This window comes from Bos taurus, unplaced genomic scaffold (genome assembly GCF_002263795.3).
Source record: "Bos taurus isolate L1 Dominette 01449 registration number 42190680 breed Hereford unplaced genomic scaffold, ARS-UCD2.0 Leftover_ScbfJmS_713, whole genome shotgun sequence".
In the NCBI taxonomy this organism is placed as follows: Eukaryota; Metazoa; Chordata; class Mammalia; order Artiodactyla; family Bovidae; genus Bos; species Bos taurus.
This window is the reverse complement of record NW_020192012.1, coordinates 666,507-685,659: the sequence shown is the minus strand read 5'-3', so window position 1 is coordinate 685,659 and position 19,153 is coordinate 666,507. Positions and strand designations below refer to the sequence as shown.

Below are 19,153 nucleotides of genomic sequence, written 5' to 3'. Positions count from 1 at the left end.
TGATCCCATCAGGTTGTGAAACAGCCGAATATACACTGCTACATGGGGCTGTCTCTGACTCCAGGTCCGGGCAGGGCTGAGTCTGTGGGAAATCCCTCCAGTCCCTGCAGGAGACTGATGTGGGGAACGACAGACAGCAGGATGGAAACTGCCTGTAATGAAGACAGACTCCACTGGAAAGACACAAATAATGTGATGTAATCACACAGAATTAGATTATAATGTAAAAGTGCAATTTATAGAGCATAAAATTAAGTAAATCTAGGGCCACAGAACATTCTAGAGCCTCTTGCTCAGCCACAACAGAGATTTGGGAATTCTTGAGTTCAAATTCAAACTGTCAAAGAACATTTCTTGAGAATCACAGGTTATCACTCATCAAAAACTGTCCATGGGAGAGAAAGGAAGAGGTCATGTTCAGATACGAATCTGAGTCAAGAGGTCTGGGTGAGCCTGAGACTCTGCATTTCTAAGAAGCTCCAGGAGAGGCAGGTGCTGCTGGCCCTGACACCACAGTCTCAGACACTGGGAATTAGGAAGCCAGCAAGGGAAGGGGATGATCTGGGAGTGAAGGGAGTGGTTTTTAAGAAAATATTATGTAAAAAAGGGAAAAAGTAGTAAACTAATATTTTTGTACGTTATAGCATGGTCTACTAAGCATCTGTAAACTGTATCATCCAAATAATAGCTGTGAGCAAAAACAAAGCAAAATCAATCTACCTCAAGAACTGGACAATACTTTATTGTTCAGGACTCTCTAAAATGATCAAATCAACCACAAAATCATCTAAATGAAAAATGAAGCCCATGTTCAGACTCTAACCAAGAAGTCTAGGGTGTTATTTACCTCATGTTTATTTATTTATTTTATGTTTGGCTGTGCTGGGTCCTGATTGCTTTGCACGAGCTGTCTCTAGTTGTGACAAGTGAGGGCTACTCCTGCAGTACACAGGCTCCTCACTGAGGGGGCTTCTATTGTTGCTGAGCAAAGACTTCAGTAGTTGTGGCATGTAGGCTCAGTAATTGTGGTGCAGGGCTTAGTTGCTCAGTGGCATGTGGAATCTTCCCAGACCAGGGATTAAACCAGTGTCTCCTGCCTTGGCAGGCAAATTTTTATCTGCTGCACCACCAGGGAAGTCCTAGTTCTTTATTTTCACTTGCTATTTGTTCTGTGAATTAAAATTCTGCATAGTACCTACTATACTCTCCTATTGACTGTAACTTCTAGGAATTGGGATAGAAGAAGAAATAAGGGAAAGAAAATAAAGTCCCCCTTCTGCTGGGCTGGCTCACTCCCATGTCCCCATCCCCCACCCTCTGACAACAGCCTCTCTCAATCAAATCCAACACCAAAGGGGTGTCCTGGAGTGACTAGGGCTGGGACAGGTGAACAGGAGACCGAGCCTGGTATGTACACAGGCGGAGTGAAATCAATTCATGAACACACTGCCAGGGTATAATTTCCAAACACAGAAATGAAGCTAACAGTGATACTGAGAGTGGACCAAGTAACAGATCAAAAGTCAAGTTACTAAATTTATTAATTCAGTCTCCAAATTCATTTCTCCCTCAAACATTTTAGAATCTCAATGATCCTATGATTTACAGGTTTTAAGAAGGAAGAAGAAGAATCTGTTATGTTTCTAAGTTGTACTACAGAGTTTCTTAGATAATTCATATTTTATGGCTTTGGGGAAAATTTAAGACAAGTACAGGTTAACAGAATTACATTTACAACAGAAAACCTGACAGACACATTGTCTGAGTGTAAGTAAACATCACACACAGTGCTCTGAGGGAAAGATTGTATCAAGAGCTGTGATTAATATTTTCCCGACACAGTAGTTCACCTTTTTCCTGACCTACAATGGAACTGGAAATAATTAGGACCAGCTTTTGCCTTGTGACTAACTGAAGCTGCTCCCTGGGTAACATTTAGGCATTAAATTGAATATTATTTTATGTTACAAGGGTTTCATTCATTCAGTTCAGTTCAGTCACTCAGTTGTGTCCGACTCCTTGTGACCCCATGAATTGCAGCACGCCAGCCCTCCCTGTCCATCACCAACTCCTGGAGTCTACCCAAACTCATGTCCATCGAGTTGGTGATGCCATCCAGCCATCTCATCCTCTGTCATCCCCTTCTCTTCCTGCACCCAATCCTTCCCAGCATCAGGGTCTTTTCCAATGAGTCAACTCTTCACACGAGGTGGCCAAAGTATTGGAGTTTCAGCTTCAACATCAGTCCTTCCAATGAACACCCAGGACTGATCTCCTTTAGAATGGACTGGTTGGATCTCTTTGCAGTCTAAGGGAATCTCAAGAGTCTTCTCCAATACCACAGTTTAAAAGCATCAATTCTTCAGTGCTCAGCTTTATTCACAGTCCTAATCTCACATCCATACATGACCACTGGAAAAATCATAGCCTTGACTAGACAGACCTTTGTTGACAAAGTAATGTCTCTGCTTTTTAATATGCTGTCTAGGTTGGTCAGACAGGGAGGCCTGGCGTGCTGCAATTCATGGGGTCGCAAAGAGTTGGACACAACTGAGCAACTGAACTGAACTGAACTGAGGTTGGTCATAACTCTCCTTCCAAGGAGTAATTGTCTTTTAATTTCATGGCTGCAATCACCATCTGCAGTGATTTTGGAGCCCAGAAAAATAAAGTCTGACACTGTGTCTGCTGTTTCCCCATCTATTTGCCATGAAGTGATGGGATCAGATGCCATGATCTTTGTTTTCTAAATGTTGAGCTTTAAGCCAACTTTTTCACTCTCCTCTTTCACTTTCATCAAGAGGCTTTTTAGTTCCTCTTCACTTTCTGCCATAAGTGTGGTGTCATCTGCATGTTTGAGGTTATTGATATTTCTCCCGGCAATCTTGATTCCAGCGTGTGCTTCTTCCAGCCCAGTGTTTCTCATGATGTACTCTGCATATAACTTAAATAAGCAGGGTGACAATATACAGCCTTGATGTACTCCTTTTCCTATTTGGAACCAGTCTGTTGTTCCATGTCCAGTTCTAACTGTTGCTTCCTGACCTGCATATAGGTTCCTCAAGTGGCAGGTCAGGTGGTCTGGTATTCCCATCTCCTTCAGAATTTTCCACAGTTTATTGTGATCCATACAGTCAAAGGCTTTGCATTAATCAATAATGCATTAAATTATAGCTATTTTCCACTAGATGGGTCTGTGGGGTGGTAGGAGTTTTAAAGAGCAGTTCTTTCAGTTATTTACAGAGTTGTCGTGTGTGTGTGTGTGTGTGTGTGTGCTGGTTTCTGCTTGCTCACACCTGTGTAACTCACTCACCCTCACAACCAGCAGTCCCTCAGTACTCTCTCTGTGCCCTGCAGAATGCTCCTTTCTGGGAACAAATATGAAAACAAGATGCTCCCTGATTTTACAAAGCCTCAAGGTACTATGAGATACAGATCCCAAATTACAAAGCACGTCACAGGTGCTATCTTTTCTTTTATTTATGATAAAATTCACATAACGTAAAATTTAACTATTTTACCATTTTAAGTGGTTAGTTCGGTGTTTAGTATGTTCACATTGCTGTGCAACCAAGCTTGAGAATTTTTTTCTGCCTTGTAAAACTGAAATTCATACCCATTAAATAAACAGCTCCCCATTTACCCTCCCCCAGTCCCTGGAGACCACCATCCTACTTCCTGTCTTCTTGGATTTTACTCTCTAGGAATCTCACACAAATGGAATCGGAGTATTCATTCCTTTTGTGTCTGGCTTATTTCATTTAGTAAGATGTCATCAAGGTTTATCCACAGGTCAGAATTTTCTTCCTTTTTAAGGCTGAATAATGCTTCACGTAAGGATTTAGTTCCTTCCAACTTTTGGCTGCTATAAATATAGCTGTACCATAAATGCTATCTTCAAAGAATATATAAGACACTAAGGAAGAACTGAGGGTCTCAGAGATGCACTAGGATTGACTCAGAAAATGAGATTTTCACCATCCAGATGACAGAGGGCCTGGGTCTCTGAGGCTGAGGGGCAGCATGTGCACTGGGAACAGGGAGGACCTGGTGCTTTGGGAGAAACTACACACAATCCAAGTTCAGGGGTGTGTGTGTGTCAGACAAACTGGCTGCAGAGGGGTGGGGAAGAGCTCCTAACACCTTGTCCAGTTCAGTCTCTTCTTCAAGATTCTGTCCTGATCCCAGCTGAGGGCCTCAAACTGAGTGCAGAAGGAACATCACAAGCAGACATGGATGTTGACAGGTCCAGGTCACAAGCCTCTCTGCCATCTCCCACACAGATCTTCTCTGATCCCATCAATTTGCTTTTGACTTTGAGCCAATCTCTAGACCTTGCCTCCATCTGATACCATGATTCCTCACTGCTGACTGGGTTATTATTGAGGCTCTTCCCTGGTGGACACAGCTCACCCCATGGCCCCTGCTGGAGTGGACTTGAAGCTATGCTATGGTTCCAGCAGCAGCTCACCAGGCCAGTAAGGATCAGATCTGTGCTAAAGAAAGCAGCAGTTTGTGGTGGGAGGACAAGGGGATGGCAGCTCAGTGTGGGTGAGTGGAGGACAAGGCTACAGGAAGGGCTAAGGGACAGAGAGGGAGGCTGAAACCACAGGGCACCATGGGAGGAGGAGGAGATCTCAGAAATACAAACAAGAAAATATGGAAAGGAATGAAATATTGGAGGGTTAGGGCCAGGAAGACAAGGCTGACGTCCCAGACTTTGTATGAATAATCAGATGTCACATATAGTGTTCTGAGTCAGGTTAAGATGGAGCCCTGGATCCCAGGACCCATCAACCATTATGAGGGAACTCACAACACAGAGAAGAAATTTCCTGGTATCCCCATTCCATGGTCAGTTTCCAAGAAAGATTCACCTACAATGTCACTGATCTAATCTGCATCCATTAGGAGGAAACAGTCCCCCTGACACACTGCCAAAGAAGTCAAGAGCCGATGTGGTGCTAAATCTTTAGCCAGATTTTAAAAAGGCAAATGGCTTAAACTAACCTTTTGTCCTGGGTAAAATGTTGGATACATGTTCCACAATACCAGAGGCCCATCCGACGTATGCCTGAAGTTCACATTGTTAAAGGAAATCATTCCTTCGTTGGGCCAGGATGGTGGTGGACGATACTCAAGTTCCCAGGATGCTTCTTTCACAAGGTCTGTGTATTCAATCACCCTTTCTACTGAAATCATCTGAAACATGTATGACATCTCATGAGTTAGTATCAGAGGATCTTGTTTATGGATGTTCAGAGATTGTAAATGAAACCTTCTGCTTTTATACAGTTCAGAACAACCTAGATCTCAGCATCCACAAAGGACAGAAGTAGGAGTCTGATAAGGCCTTGGATGATTTAAAAACTTATTCATCATCTTCAACTCTTTTACATACGACTATTTCCTTCAATTTTATACTAAAGCTAAAAAATTAAAGAAATGCATGGTAAAATTTTATTGATCCTCCTTTCACATCTGAATTAAAAAAAAAAAGAATATTTTCAAAGAAAATAATACTTTTGGACACCAGTTAGTAATGTGTGGCCACAGAAGGGCCACGTGTTACAGATGAACAGAACTGGATGGTCATCAAACCTCATTTTAATAATCAGTGATTTTCTACTCTGTTATGAGCTTTCCTGATAGCTCAGTTTGTAAAGAATTTGCCTGCAATGCAGGAGACCCTGGTTCAGTTCCTGGGTTGGGAAGTTCCCCTGAAGAAGGGATAAGCTAACCACTCCAGTATTCTTGGCCTTGTCTTGTGGCTCAGCTGGTAAAGAATCCTCCTGCAATGCAGGTGACCTGGGTTTGATCTCTGGGTTGGGAAGATCCCCTAGAGAAGGGAAAGGCTACCCACTCCAGTATTCTGGCCTGGAGAATTCCATGGACTATACAGTCCATGGGGTCACAAAGAGTCAGACATGACTGAGCGACTTTCACTACTTCTATTCTGTTAGAAGAAACATATGGGAAAATTTCATTTTTATTGTTTTTCTCCCTTTAGGAAAAGGTACAAATTTTCAAAAGCGTATAATGTTTCTTCTAAAGAACCATGACTCCACACCTTAGAAAGCATATTTTGAGAGGGAGCCTATCCTACCAGGAAGAAGGGCCACCAGCAAATTCGGTGTTCAACACACACAAAAATAAATAATAAAATGGGGGATGGGTGGAGGAACATAGTAATTAAATAAACCTCAAAATATTGGATTATTTTATTTTACCAAAAATGAGGAATTACCCATTAAGAAACAAATGTAAACAAGCTGCTAAGAAATTAGCTTATATTGTCTCCAGAATTTCAGAACCTCCCTCCTACAGGAGGTTGTATTTGGAGACAGTTTGTGATGAATACAAAACCTGACATGGCATACACATGACTGAGAAAAATATGTATATATTTTATTTTACATTAACTTTAAGCACATGGAAAGTGAAAGTGAAACTTGCTCAGTCATGCCCAACTCTTTGCAACCCTATGGACTGTAGCCTGCCAGGCTCCTCTGTCCATGGGGATTCTCCAGGCAAGAATATTGGAGTAGCCGTTCCCTTTTCTATGGGATCTTCCCAACCAAGAGATTGAACCTGAGTCTCCTGTGGCTCCTGCATTGCAGGAGGATTCTTTACCTTCTGAGCCACCAAGGAAGCCCTTAAGAAGATGGAGGAGAATGTAAAAAACTTTGTAAAATGATGTAAAAATAACAGTTTTATTATTTTACATAAGAATTGCTTTTATGTCATATAACAGCAAGGAGACCTGAAAAGGCTAAGAACAGAAAAATAAACATCACCATGTTCTCAACTTCCGCACTTTGCCTGACGCACCACTGGAAGATACTGGTAAGTGTGATGGTTAGTGACAAGACGAGGCCAACATGCCCAGCATCCAAAGCTAAATGAGGAAGAAGAAGAAGAAAGTCAGTCTCCTTCTCAACCCTTCACACAGGTCCTTCTGTCACTCTACAAAGAAGACACCTTTATTTTTATGATTTTTATTTGAGTGCAATTGATTTACAAAGTTGTGTTAGTTTCAGGTACACAGTAAAGTGAATTAGCCAGACATATATATAATCTGCTCTTTAAAAATTATTTTCCCACATACATCATTACAGAGTATTAAATAGAGTTCCCTGTGCTATACAGTAGGTCTTTTTTAGTTAGCTATTTTATATATAGTAGTGAGAAGATTCCTTTATAATATTTAAATCATTTGCTAATGATAGTATTACTCATAATATTACTTCTGTTGTATGAGACAATAATAAAGTTAAAAAAAACAAACAAACACTATGAGGGACTTCCCTGGTGGTCCAATAGCTAAGACTCTGAGTTTCCAATGCAGAGGCCCAAGTTTGATCCCTGGTCAGGGAACTAGATAGATTCCATATGCCACAACTAAGAGTTCACATGCTGCAACTAAAGTCCTGCCTGTTACAACTAAGACTGAAGATACTGCGCGCCCCAACTAAGACCCAGTACAGCCAAATAAATAAGTAATTTTTTAAAAATATTATGAATTTAGAAAGAACTAACAAAGCTGTTAAACGACAGAGGATGAAATAGTTGGATGGCAACACCAACTCAATGGACATGAGTTTGAGAAAACTCTGGGAGTTGGTGATGGACAGGGAGGCCTGGAGTGCTGCAGTCTATGGCGTCCCAAAGAGTCAGACATGACTCAGCAATTGAACTGAACAAAGTTGTTGTTCAGTCACTAACTCATGTCTGATTCTGTGTCTCCATGGACTGCAGCACACCAGGCTTCCTCTTCTTCGTTATCTCCTGGAGTTTGCTCAAACTCATGTCCATCGAGTCAATGATACCATCCAACCATCTCATCCTCTGCCACTCCCTTCTTCTCCTGCCTTCAATCTTTCCCAGTATCAGGGTCTTCTCTAATGAGTCAGCGCTTCTCATCAGGTGGTCAAAATATTGGAGCTTCGGCTTCAGCATCAGTCCTTCCAGTGAATATTCAGGGTTGATTTCCTTTAGGATTGACTGGTTTGATCTCCTTACAGTCCAAAGGACTCTCAAGAGTCTTCTCCAAAACCACAGCTTGAAAGCATCAATTCTTTGGCCCTCAGCCTTTTTTAATGGCCCAGCTCATACATCTGTTGACAACTCTTACATGACTACTGGAAAAAATAAACCTTCACTATGTAGATCTTTGTTGGCAAAGTGATGTCTCTGCTTTGTAATATTCTGTCTAGATTTGTCATAGCTTTCCTTCCAAGAAGCAAACGTCTTTTCATTCATGGCTACAGTCACAGTTTGAAGTGATTTTTGGAACCCAAGAAAATAAAATCTGTCACTGTTTTTAATTTTTCCCCAGATGGGACCAGATATCATGATCTTAGTTTTTTGAATGCTGAGTTTTAAGCCAGCTTTTCCACTCTACTCTGTCACTTTCATCAAGAGGCTTCTCACTTTCTGTCATTAGAATGGTATCATCTGCATATCTGTGGTTATTGATATTTCTCCCAGAAATCTTGATTCCAGCTTGTGCTTCATCCAGCCCAGCATTTTGCATGATGTATTCTGCATATAAGTTAAATAAACATAGTGACAATATACAGCCTTGTCATTCTCCTTCTCCAGTTTTGAAGCACTCCATTGTTCCTTGTCCAGTTCTGTTTCTTCTTGACTTGCATACAGGTTTCTCAGGATACAGGTAAGATGGTCTGGTATTCCTATCTCTTTCAGAATTTTTCACAGTTTGTTGTGATCTACACAGTCAAAGCCTTTCACATAGTCAATGAAGCCGATGTTTTTCTGGAATTCCCTTGATTTCTCTATGATCCAGGGAATATTGGCAATTTCATCTCTGGTTCCTCTGCCTTTTGTAAACCCAGCTTGTCCAGCTGGAAATTTCTGGTTCATGCACTGCTTAAGTCTTGTTTGAAGGAATTTGTGTATAACCTTACTAGCATGCAAAATGAGTTCAATTGTATCATAGTTTGAACATTCTCTGAGATTGCCTTTCTTTAGGATTGGAATGAAAACTAACCTTTTCCAATCCTGTGGCCACTGTTGAATTTTCCAAATTTTCTGGTATATTAAGTGCCACACTTCAACTGAATCATCTTTTAGGAGATTAAATTGCTCAGCTGGAATTCCATTACCTTCACTAGCTTTGTTCGTAGTAATGCTTTGAAGTTAAGGTCCACTTGACTTCACAGTCCAGGATGTCTGGGCTTAGGTGAGTGACCACATCATCATGGTTATCCAGGTCATTAAGATCTTTGTTGTACAGTTATTCTGTGTATTTGTGCCATCTTTTCCTAATCTCTTCTGCTTCTCTTAGATCCTTACCATTTTCATCCTTTATCATATTAATCCCACCTAGATTGAGATACACTTGACAGTATAATATAGGTGAGGATGTCATTGCTCAGATTTTTATCGTTATGCTTCAATTACCATTATGTAATTTCACTTTCTATGTCCAATGTATCTGCAATTGAAATCACAAAAACAAGACAATGGGTTTTGCAAAACTAGGCAATGCTTTTAAATCTAACAAATTACTCTCATTTTTGCATTAAAGACTGTGATTCAGGGTTATTGTTATGGAATAGTGAGGGATGGTGAATTCATGACACACATTCCAACAATTGCTCATTTGTGACGCACACAGCAGTGAGGATACGGTTTTTGTTAGAGACTCTTTCTAACACCAGTACACCAGACCCCTACAACCAAGAGATCCAAGTAGCCCTAAAGCTAAAACCTATAACCTAAATAGTCAGTTCAGTTCAGTTGCTCAGTCCTGTCTGACTCTTTGCGACCCCATGAATTGCAGCATGCTAGGCCTCTCTGTCCATCACCAACTCCTGGAGTTCACCCAAACTCAGGTCCATCAAGGCGGTGATGCCTTCCAGCCATCTTATCCTCTGTTGTCCCCTTCTCCTACTGCCACAAATCCCTCCCAGCATCAGAGTCTTTTCCAATGAGTCAACTCTTCGCATGAGGTGGCCAAAATACTGGAGTTTCAACTTTAGCATCAGTCCTTCCAAAGAACAGCCAGGGCTAATCTCCTTTAGAATGGACTGGTTGGATCTCCTTGCAGTCCAAGGGACTCTCAAGAGTCTTCTCCAACACCACAGTTCAAATGCATCAATTCATTGGTGTTCAGCTTTCTTCACAGTCCAACTTTCACATCCATACATGACCACTGGAAAAACTATAGCCTTGACTAGCCAGAACTTTGTTGGCAAAGTAATGTCACTGCTTTTGAATATGCTATCTAGGTTGGTCATAACTTTTCTTCCAAGGAGTAAGCGTCTTTAATTTCATGGCTGCAGTCACCATCTGCAGTGATTTTGGAGCCCGCCAAAAAAATAAAGTCTGACGCTGTTTCCACTGTTTCCCCATCTATTTCCCATGAAGTGATGGGACCAGATGCCATGATCTTCGTTTTCTGAATATTGACCTTTAAGCCAACTTTTTCACTCTCCTCTTTCACTTTCATCAAGAGGTTTTTTGTATGGATGTGAGAGTTGGACTGTGAAGAAGGCTGAGCACTGAAGAATTGATGCTTTTGAACTGTGGTGTTGGAGAAGACTCTTGAGAGTCCCTTGGACTGCAAGGAGATCCAACCAGTCCATTCTGAAGGAGATCAACCCTGGGATTTCTTTGGAAGGAATGATGCTAAAGCTGAAACTCCAGTACTTTGGCCACGTCATGCAAAGAGTTGACTCATTGGAAAAGACTCTGATGCTGGGAGGGATTGGGGGGGAGAGGAGAAGGGGACGACAGAGGATGAGATGGTGGGATGGCATCACTGACTTGATGGACGTGAGTCTGAGTGAACTCCAGGAGTTGGTGATGGACAGGGAGGCCTGGCATGCTGCGATTCATGGTCGCAGAGTCAGACACGACTGAGCGACTGAACTGAACTGAACTTTCTGCCATAAGGTTGGAGTCATCTGTATGTCTGAGATTACTGATATTTCTCCCAGCAATCTTGATTCCAGTTTGTGTTTCTTCCAGCCCGGCGTTTCTCATGATGTACTCTGCATAGAAGTTAAATAAGCAGAGTGACAGTATACAGCCTTGATGTATTCCTTTTCCTATTTGGAGCCAGTCTGTTCCATGTCCAGTTCTAACTGTTGCTTCCTGACCTGCATATAGGTTTCTCAAGAGGCAGGTCAGGTGGTCTGGTATTCCCATCTCTTTCAGAATTTTCCATAGTTTATTGTGATCTACACAGTCAAAGGCTTTGGCATAGTAAATAAAGCAGAAATAGATGTTTTTCTGGAATTCTCTTCCTTTTTCCATGATCCAGCAGATGTTGGCAATTTTATCTCTAGTTCCTCAGCCTTTTCTAAGCTGTACAGAAAGCTTAATAGTAAACTTGGTTCTCTCTATGCAACTACAGGAGACTACCTGGGATGTTCAGAAGGTCATTCTTCTACAGTTATATAGACCTCAACCCATTCAAAGAAAGATAAAAAGATAAAAGACCTCCATGATGACCTACTGTAAACAAACAAACAAACAAACTACTTAAGCAATCTACAGATTCAGTGCAATCCCTATCAAATTGCCAATGGCATTTTTCACAGAATTAGAACAAAAAAAGTTTACATTTTGAATGGAAACACAAAATACCATGAATAGCCAATGTAATCTTGAGAAAAACAAAGAAGAAAAATGAAGCTAGGAGGAATCACACTCCCTGTCTTTAGACTATATTACAAAGCTGCTGCTGCTGCTAAGTCACTTCAGTTGTGTCAGACTCTGTGCAACCCCATAGACAGCAGCCCACCAGGCTCCCCCGTCCCTGGGATTCTCCAGGCAAGAACACTGGAGCGGGTTGCCATTTCCTTCTCCAATGCGTGAAAGTGAAAAATGAAAGTGAAGTCACTCAGTCGTGTCCGACCCTCAGTGACCCCATGGACTGTAGCCTTCCAGGCTCCTCCGTCCATGGGACTTTCCCAGGCAAGAGTACTGGAGTTGGGTGCCATTGCCTTCTCTGTATTACAAAGCTACAGTAACTGAAAGTGGCACCAAATGCTAAGTGGCACCAAAATCAGAAATACAGATCAACAGAACAGGACAGAAAGTCCAGAGATAACCACCAGGCACCTATGATCACTTATGACAAAGTAAGCAAGAATATACAACAGAGAAAAGACTGTTTCTTCAATAATTGGTGCTGGGAAAACTGGACAGCTACATGTAAAATAATAAAATTAGAACTTTCCCTAACACCATACACAAAAATAAATTCAAAATGGATTAAAGACATAAATGTAAGACCAGACACTACAAAACTTTTAGATGAAAACATAGGGAGAACTCTCTCTGACATAAATTGCAGCACCTCCTAGAGTAGCGAAAATAAAATAAAACATAAACAAATGGGACCCAATGAATCTTAAAAGCTTTTGCACAGCAAAGAAACCCATAAAAAATACCAAAGATAATCTGCAGAATGGGGAGAAATATTTGCAAACAAAGTGACTTACAAGGGATGACTCTCCAAAATATACAAACAGCTCATGCAGTTCAATATAAAATAAATAAATAAATAAACAAAAAATCCAAAAAAATGGGCAGAAGATTAAAAGAGAATGTCTCCAAAGAAGAAACCCAGATGGCCAAAAAAAAAAAAAAAATGCATGAAAAGATGGTCAACATCTCTAATTATTAGGAAAATGTATATCAAAACTACAGTGAAAAAAAATGAAAAAAAAAGCAAAAAACTACAGTGAGGTTTCACCTCACATCAGTCAGAATGACCATCATCAAAACAATAAATACTGGAGAGGATGTGGAGAAAAGGGAACCCTCCAACACTGTTGGTGGGAATATAAACTGGTAAAGCCACTATGGAGAACAATATGGAGTTTCCTTTAAAAACTAAAAAGAGAGCTACCATATGATCCTGCAATCCCACTCCTGGGCATATATCCAGAGAAAACCATAATTCCAAAAGATACATCCACCCTTATGTTCACTGTAGCACTATTTACAATAGCCGGGACATAGAAGCAACCTAAATGTCCATCAACAGAGCAATGGATAAGGAAGATGCGCTATTATACATATTGTATAATATTACTCAGCCATAAAAAAGAGTGAAATAATACCATTTGCAGCAACATGGCTGGACCTAGAGATTTTCATACTGAGTGAAGTAAGTCAGACAGAGAAACAGAGGATATGATATTGCTTATATATGGAATATAACAAAAGGCTACAAATGAACTTATATACAAAACAGAAGTAGAGTAACAGATGTAGAAAATAAACTTACGGTTAACAGGGGATAAGGGAGGGGAGGGATAAATTGGAAGACTGGGATTGACACATACATACTACTATATATAAAATATAAAAATAGATAAGTAATAAGAAATGACTGTAAAGTACAGAGAACTCAGTAATGATCTACATGAGAAAGAACCTAAAAAAGAGTGGATATATGTATATGTACAGCAGATTGACTTTGCTGTACATTGGAAACTAAGACAACAGTGTAAATGAACTATACCCCAATAAAACTTAAAATAAAAATGAAAGAATGTCCTGAGCGAGCCAAAGCAGGGGCCCACGGCACCAAAGGTCTGCTGGAGCAGGCACGTCATACCTGGACTTTGCTCCTAAGGATTCTGAAAGTGAAATATAGAAATTCTTTTCTAAAAGATAGTTCATTTGAAGTATTAATCAAAATGCAAATTACTTAAAAAAATATACATTCACCCCAATGTTCATGGGGTATGGAAAAAGAATCTTTAAAAAGTGGATATATGTATAACAGTCACTTGCCTGTACACCTGAAGCTAACACATTGTAAATCAACCATATGCCAATCTTTTTTTTTTTTAAATGGCCTCAAAAAGACCTACTGTAAATAAATAAGTAAAAAAAAAAAAAAGATAAAAGTTCTCATTAAGACACAAACAACTTCTCATGGACCACACTGTGGAGTCACATACTGCAGACACTTTAATACAATTCATTAGAATCAAAGAGTATATGTTAGACATGATGACAAGAGTTTAATAACTACAAAAAAAAAAAAAAAAAAAAGCTAAAAAGTGTAAACATACCACAAGGATTCATATCTTTACTTACTTTCTACCAGAATCAGGGCCCCGAAAGCAACAGCAGTGACAAAGATGGCACAGATGACATCTAGATACACAGCGAGCCATCGGGACGTCGTCAAAAGCAGGAACCAAGCCTCTGGATTTGGAACCATAATAAGTGTAATATATAAACAGAAAAACCATGTTAGCTGCTTCTCATGAGGGAGAATATTTTCTCAGTTGAGCTACAGAAGATTTTACACAGGTAGGACAGCAAAGTTACATACCCAAGGAACCTGAAGATTCTATAAAACTAGGTTCTAACACAAGACAATGAATGTATGGAACACACAGGAATCAGTCCAGGAAGCATGCATTGAAAATTTCAACCCACAGGTTATCAACAGAAATAAGATCACAAGAAGGAAGATGGGAAATCATCTCATCTGTGCATTTCCTGCAGTGCTGGGCCTCAGTGTGAAGATCATCCTCTCACAGGGTCGACTGCTCCCAGCTCTCACACAGCAGAGAGCACAGCTCACACTGTTTCCAGCACCTTCTGCCCTCACCACAGGGCCCTGCAGTGTTTATTCTTAGGAGCCAATGTCTATGTGACCATCAGCTAACAGGAACTGCATGTGACTTTCTTTTTTTTTATTTTAATTTTATTTTTTAACTTTACAATATTGTATTGGTTTTGCCATATATCGAAATGAATCTGCCACAGGTATACATGTGTTCCCCATCCTGAACCCTCCTCCTTCCTCCCTCCCCATACCATCCCTCTGGGTCGTCCCATTGCACCAGCCCCAAGCATCCAGTATCGTGCATCGAACCTGGACTGGTGACTCGTTTCATATATGATATTATACATATTTCAATGCCATTCTCCCAAATCATCCCACCCTCTCCCTCTCCCACAGAGTCCAAAAGACTGTTTTATACATCAGTGTCTCTTTTGCTGTCTCACATACAGGGTTATTGTTACCATCTTTCTAAATTCCATATGTATGCGTTAGTATACTATATTGGCATTTTTCTTTCTGGCTTACTTCACTGTGTATAATAGGCTCCAGTTTCATCCACCTCATTAGAACTGATTCAAATGTATTCTTTTTAATGGCTGAGTAATACTCCATTGTGTATATGTACCTGCATGTGACTTTCAAAATGCCATTTTTATCTTCAAAATACAATAATCATTGGAAAGTTTAGCTTGGATTTTATAGACTTAGAGGAAATTCTGAATTTTCTACCTAGGGAAAAAATTTCACTGATAAAAACATAATCAAGTGGGTGGCAAATCAGGAAATTATTTCCTCAATCACATCTGCCACCCTCCACGCTCTGAAAAGAGTCAGCAAACCGCAGTCTGGAGGGTGAGAACAGCTACCATCTGGTTCTGTAAATAAAGTTTTATTGGAACACAGAAACCGCCATTTTCTGATGTATTATCTTTGCCTGTCTTTGTGCTACAACAGCAAAGGTGAGTAGTTGCAACAGACACAGTACAGCACACAAGCCTACAATATTTTCTATCTGGATCTTCACAAAAAAGAAGTTTGCTGACTCTTACCCTAAAGAGACAGAAGTCTACAGGGCACAGTGATACAAGGACAATGCGAGCCAGTCAGGGGAGAAAAGCAGGGGATGACAGGGAAGAAGGGAGCACTGAGGGGATGCTGAGAGGAAGGGGTGGGGGAGGCAGGTGTGCAGAGGGGGATGAGGAGTGACACAAAGAGAGGTGTGGGCAGCCAGGCCACCTGAGAGGGAGGTCAGCCTCAGAAGGGAGCACATCCCATCCTTTGAAACCATCTCCAGAAACTTACAGACCTGAGTGCAAATCCTGGTGTGCATCAAACAGTTCCTGAAACTTCTGTTCAGCTTTGTACGCCCGGATGGTCCAGAGTCCCCGGAGAGAAGATGCTAAGTGGGAAAATACCGGGCTCCGTGCTGGGGAAACAGAGACAGACACACAGCAGAGAAAGTCAAGGAGGCTGGATGCGAGGAAACCACTGCCTCCCGGGCTCTGTGGTCACACATCCCATCAAAGGGAATCCTCCATGTGACCCTCAAATTCCTGCTCACACCAAGCTTCACTTTAATGACCTGGGAATGAAAGATTCTCCTTGAAACTATCTTTGATCAAATTCAAATCACAGCTAGATTTAGATAAAGAAATTCTTGCTCTTTCATCAAGACCCTCTCACACACGCCTCCCTCCAAATTTTTCTGGCATCTCACCAGGTGGAAATTGTTGACAATTTTTTAAAAATATATTGAAGTACAGTTGATTTACAATAATGTGCTAGTTTAAGGTATATAGTATAGTCATTCAGTTATTTTTTTCAGATTATATTTTATTACAGGTTAATACAAGATACTGAATAAAATTCCCTGTGCTTTGCAGTAATTCCTTGTTGTTGTCTATTTGACACATTAATAGCAGTATGTCTATTAATCCCATACTTCTAACTTGTTCTTCCCTCTTTCCTAATCCCCTTTGCCAACTGTAAGTTTGTTTTTTATGTCTCTGAGTCTATTTCTATTGTGTATACAGATTCATTTGTATTATTTTTAGATTCCATATAAGTGATATCGTATTTATCTTCCTCTGACTTACTTTACAAATAATAATATTCCCTAAGTCCATCAATGTTGCTGCAAATGGTAATATTTCATTCTTTTTCATAGGTGAGTAATTACCATTCACTAATTTTTGAATCAGTAGCCTTTTAAAATTTAATTCCTAATTAGAGTCCTCACCACACTGAATTTTGTTGAGTAACCTGTGGGCTGTCTCCTCCTTAGATGAGTAACCTAAGGGCTGGGATAGAGTCAGTAATCATCCCCCATCCTGCACCAGAGCCAGACACAGGACAGGGTGAGACGAGTAAGGGGAGGGGACAGTCTGCTGCCTCCCCTGTCCTGGGCCTCTCCCTGCACCTGCACCAGGAACCTCTGTGCGGATCACGGATCACCCGGTGCTGCACCACCCTTGTGCCCACAGGACCTGGCAGACGAGGAGCCTTTGAACAGTCTTGACTTCCATTCCAGGAACCTGATGGACATTTTATTAGCTGCCTGCTAGATACCTGTCCTGGTGTTCTGAGGTCACTGCGGTGTGTGACACATCAATCTTTTAGAATCTGACAGTGGCCTTAGTGGCCATTCTCTTTTGAGTGACTACATGTGGGTTTGGGCCTGGTGTCACATGACTGACCATTCATTTCCTGCCTTCTTTTCTAAGAACACGCTGACCACAAGCATCAAGGTCAGGCTCCTGCACATCAGGGAACAGGTGGGCTGCAGGCTGCCAAGCAGGGAGGACACTTCTGGTGGGGTTTTCCTTCCTCCAATGAATGAGGCTGTAACTTGCTGTTGTCAGGGACACATAGTGAGCCTGTGACTCTGTCTGGGGGTGAATGATAACTTGTGCTGTAATCAGCAGGAAATACTGACATACTTTGTTACCGTGTGATCTCCTAGAGAAAGACCTGTTATGTACAATTTAGGTTGTTTATGGGAAGTTATTAATGCATCTTACAGTGAGGCTTCAGAGATTTTATAAAAATATGGGGAAAGAATCAAGGGGTGAAACTCCAAACTGTTTTCAGGTTCTCACTCTTTAGTCCAGTATCTGAATGCCTGTCTGAATGACAGTTCAGCCAGTACCAACATGCATCTGGGCACTGCACATTTAGAGGGGTTGAGGTACAAATAGGTAAAGACACAGAACCTCCTCTTGTGTTTAGTGTTCCCAATTCTATAAGGAAGGAAGGAGCAGGCTTCCTTCTGTGAGACACTGGGGCTCAGAGAGAATGGGAGACCCTCGGCTGGGGGAGGACAGCAGGGGCTAGGGGGCCAGGTGACAATTCCACTCAGCCATAGGGATGAGATGGTTGGATGGCCATCTACCAACTCAATGCGGACATTGGATGCAGTTTGATGCAAAACTCCTGGGAAGATGGGTGAAGGACAGAGGAAAGCCCGGCCATGCGCTGCATGTAGTCCCCTGGGTCAAAAGAGTCAGACACGACTGAGGATGAACACAAACTACCACCAGCCACCTAGATAGAGAACCATAAAACATTCTAATTCAATGGTCTTACTGATATGGTTATCTGAGCGTATGCCAGGCATGGGGTACCTGGATTAAATGTAGTTGTCTAACTTGTTTTGATTTGACCGTATATATTCCCCAAAGCCTTTGGATTTTGTGGATTCACAATAAACTGTGGAAAATTCTTGAAGAGATAGGGAATACCCAGACCACCTGACCTGCCTCTTGAGAAACCTGTATGCAGGCAGACAGCAACACTTAGAACTGGACATGGAACAACTGACTGGTTCCAAACAGGAAAAGGAGTACATCAAGGCTGGTATATTGTCACCCTGCTTATTTAACTTATATGCAGAGTACATCATGAAAATGCTGGGCTGATGAAGCACAAGCTGGAATCAAGATTGCTGGGAGAAATATCAATAACCTCAGATATGCAGATGACCACCACCCTTATGGAAGAAAGTGAAGAGGAACTAAAAAGCCTCTTGATGACAGTGAAAGCAGGAGAGTGAAAAAGTTGGCTCAAAGCTCAACATTCAGAAAATCGAAGATCATGCGCATCTGGATCCCATCACTTCATGGAAATAGATGGGGAAACAGTGGAAACAGTGGCTGACTTTATTTTTCTGGGCTCCAAAATCACTGCAGATGGTGACTGCAGCCATGAAATTAAAAGACGCTTACTCCCTGGAAGGAAAGCTATGACCAACTTAGATAGCATATTAAAAAGCAGAGACATTACTTTGCCAACAAAGGTCCGTCTAGTCAAGGCTATGGTTTTTCCAGTAGTCATGTATGGATGTAAGAGTTGGACTGTGAAGAAAGCTAAGCACCAAAGAATTGATGTGTTTGGACTGTGGTGTTGGAGAAGACTCTTGAGAGTCCCTTGGACTGCAAGGAGATCCAACCAGTCCATTCTAAAGGAGATCAGCCCTGTGTGTTCTTTGGAAGGAATGATGCTAAAGCTGAAACTCCAGTACTTTGGCCACCTCATGCGAAGAGTTGACTCATTGGAAAAGACTCTGATGCTGGGAGGGATTGG

General features: G+C 41.3%; 2 protein-coding genes across 2 annotated transcripts in view; both read right to left on the bottom strand.

Moving 5' to 3' along the window:
- The window catches only part of LOC528412 (ATP-binding cassette sub-family C member 4), a 209,142-nt gene that overhangs the window by 17,793 nt on the left and 172,196 nt on the right, over window positions 1–19,153 (bottom strand). The gene's annotated exons all lie outside the window — the stretch shown is intronic.
- Window positions 1,411–15,984, bottom strand: LOC132344789 (ATP-binding cassette subfamily C member 4; the record flags this gene model as incomplete). The annotated part of the gene is given in 4 exon segments (XM_059884491.1): window positions 1,411–5,202; window positions 6,798–6,898; window positions 14,092–14,202; window positions 15,879–15,984. Coding segments are annotated over 4 exon segments (537 nt in total), but the record flags the coding sequence as incomplete, so codon positions are not given.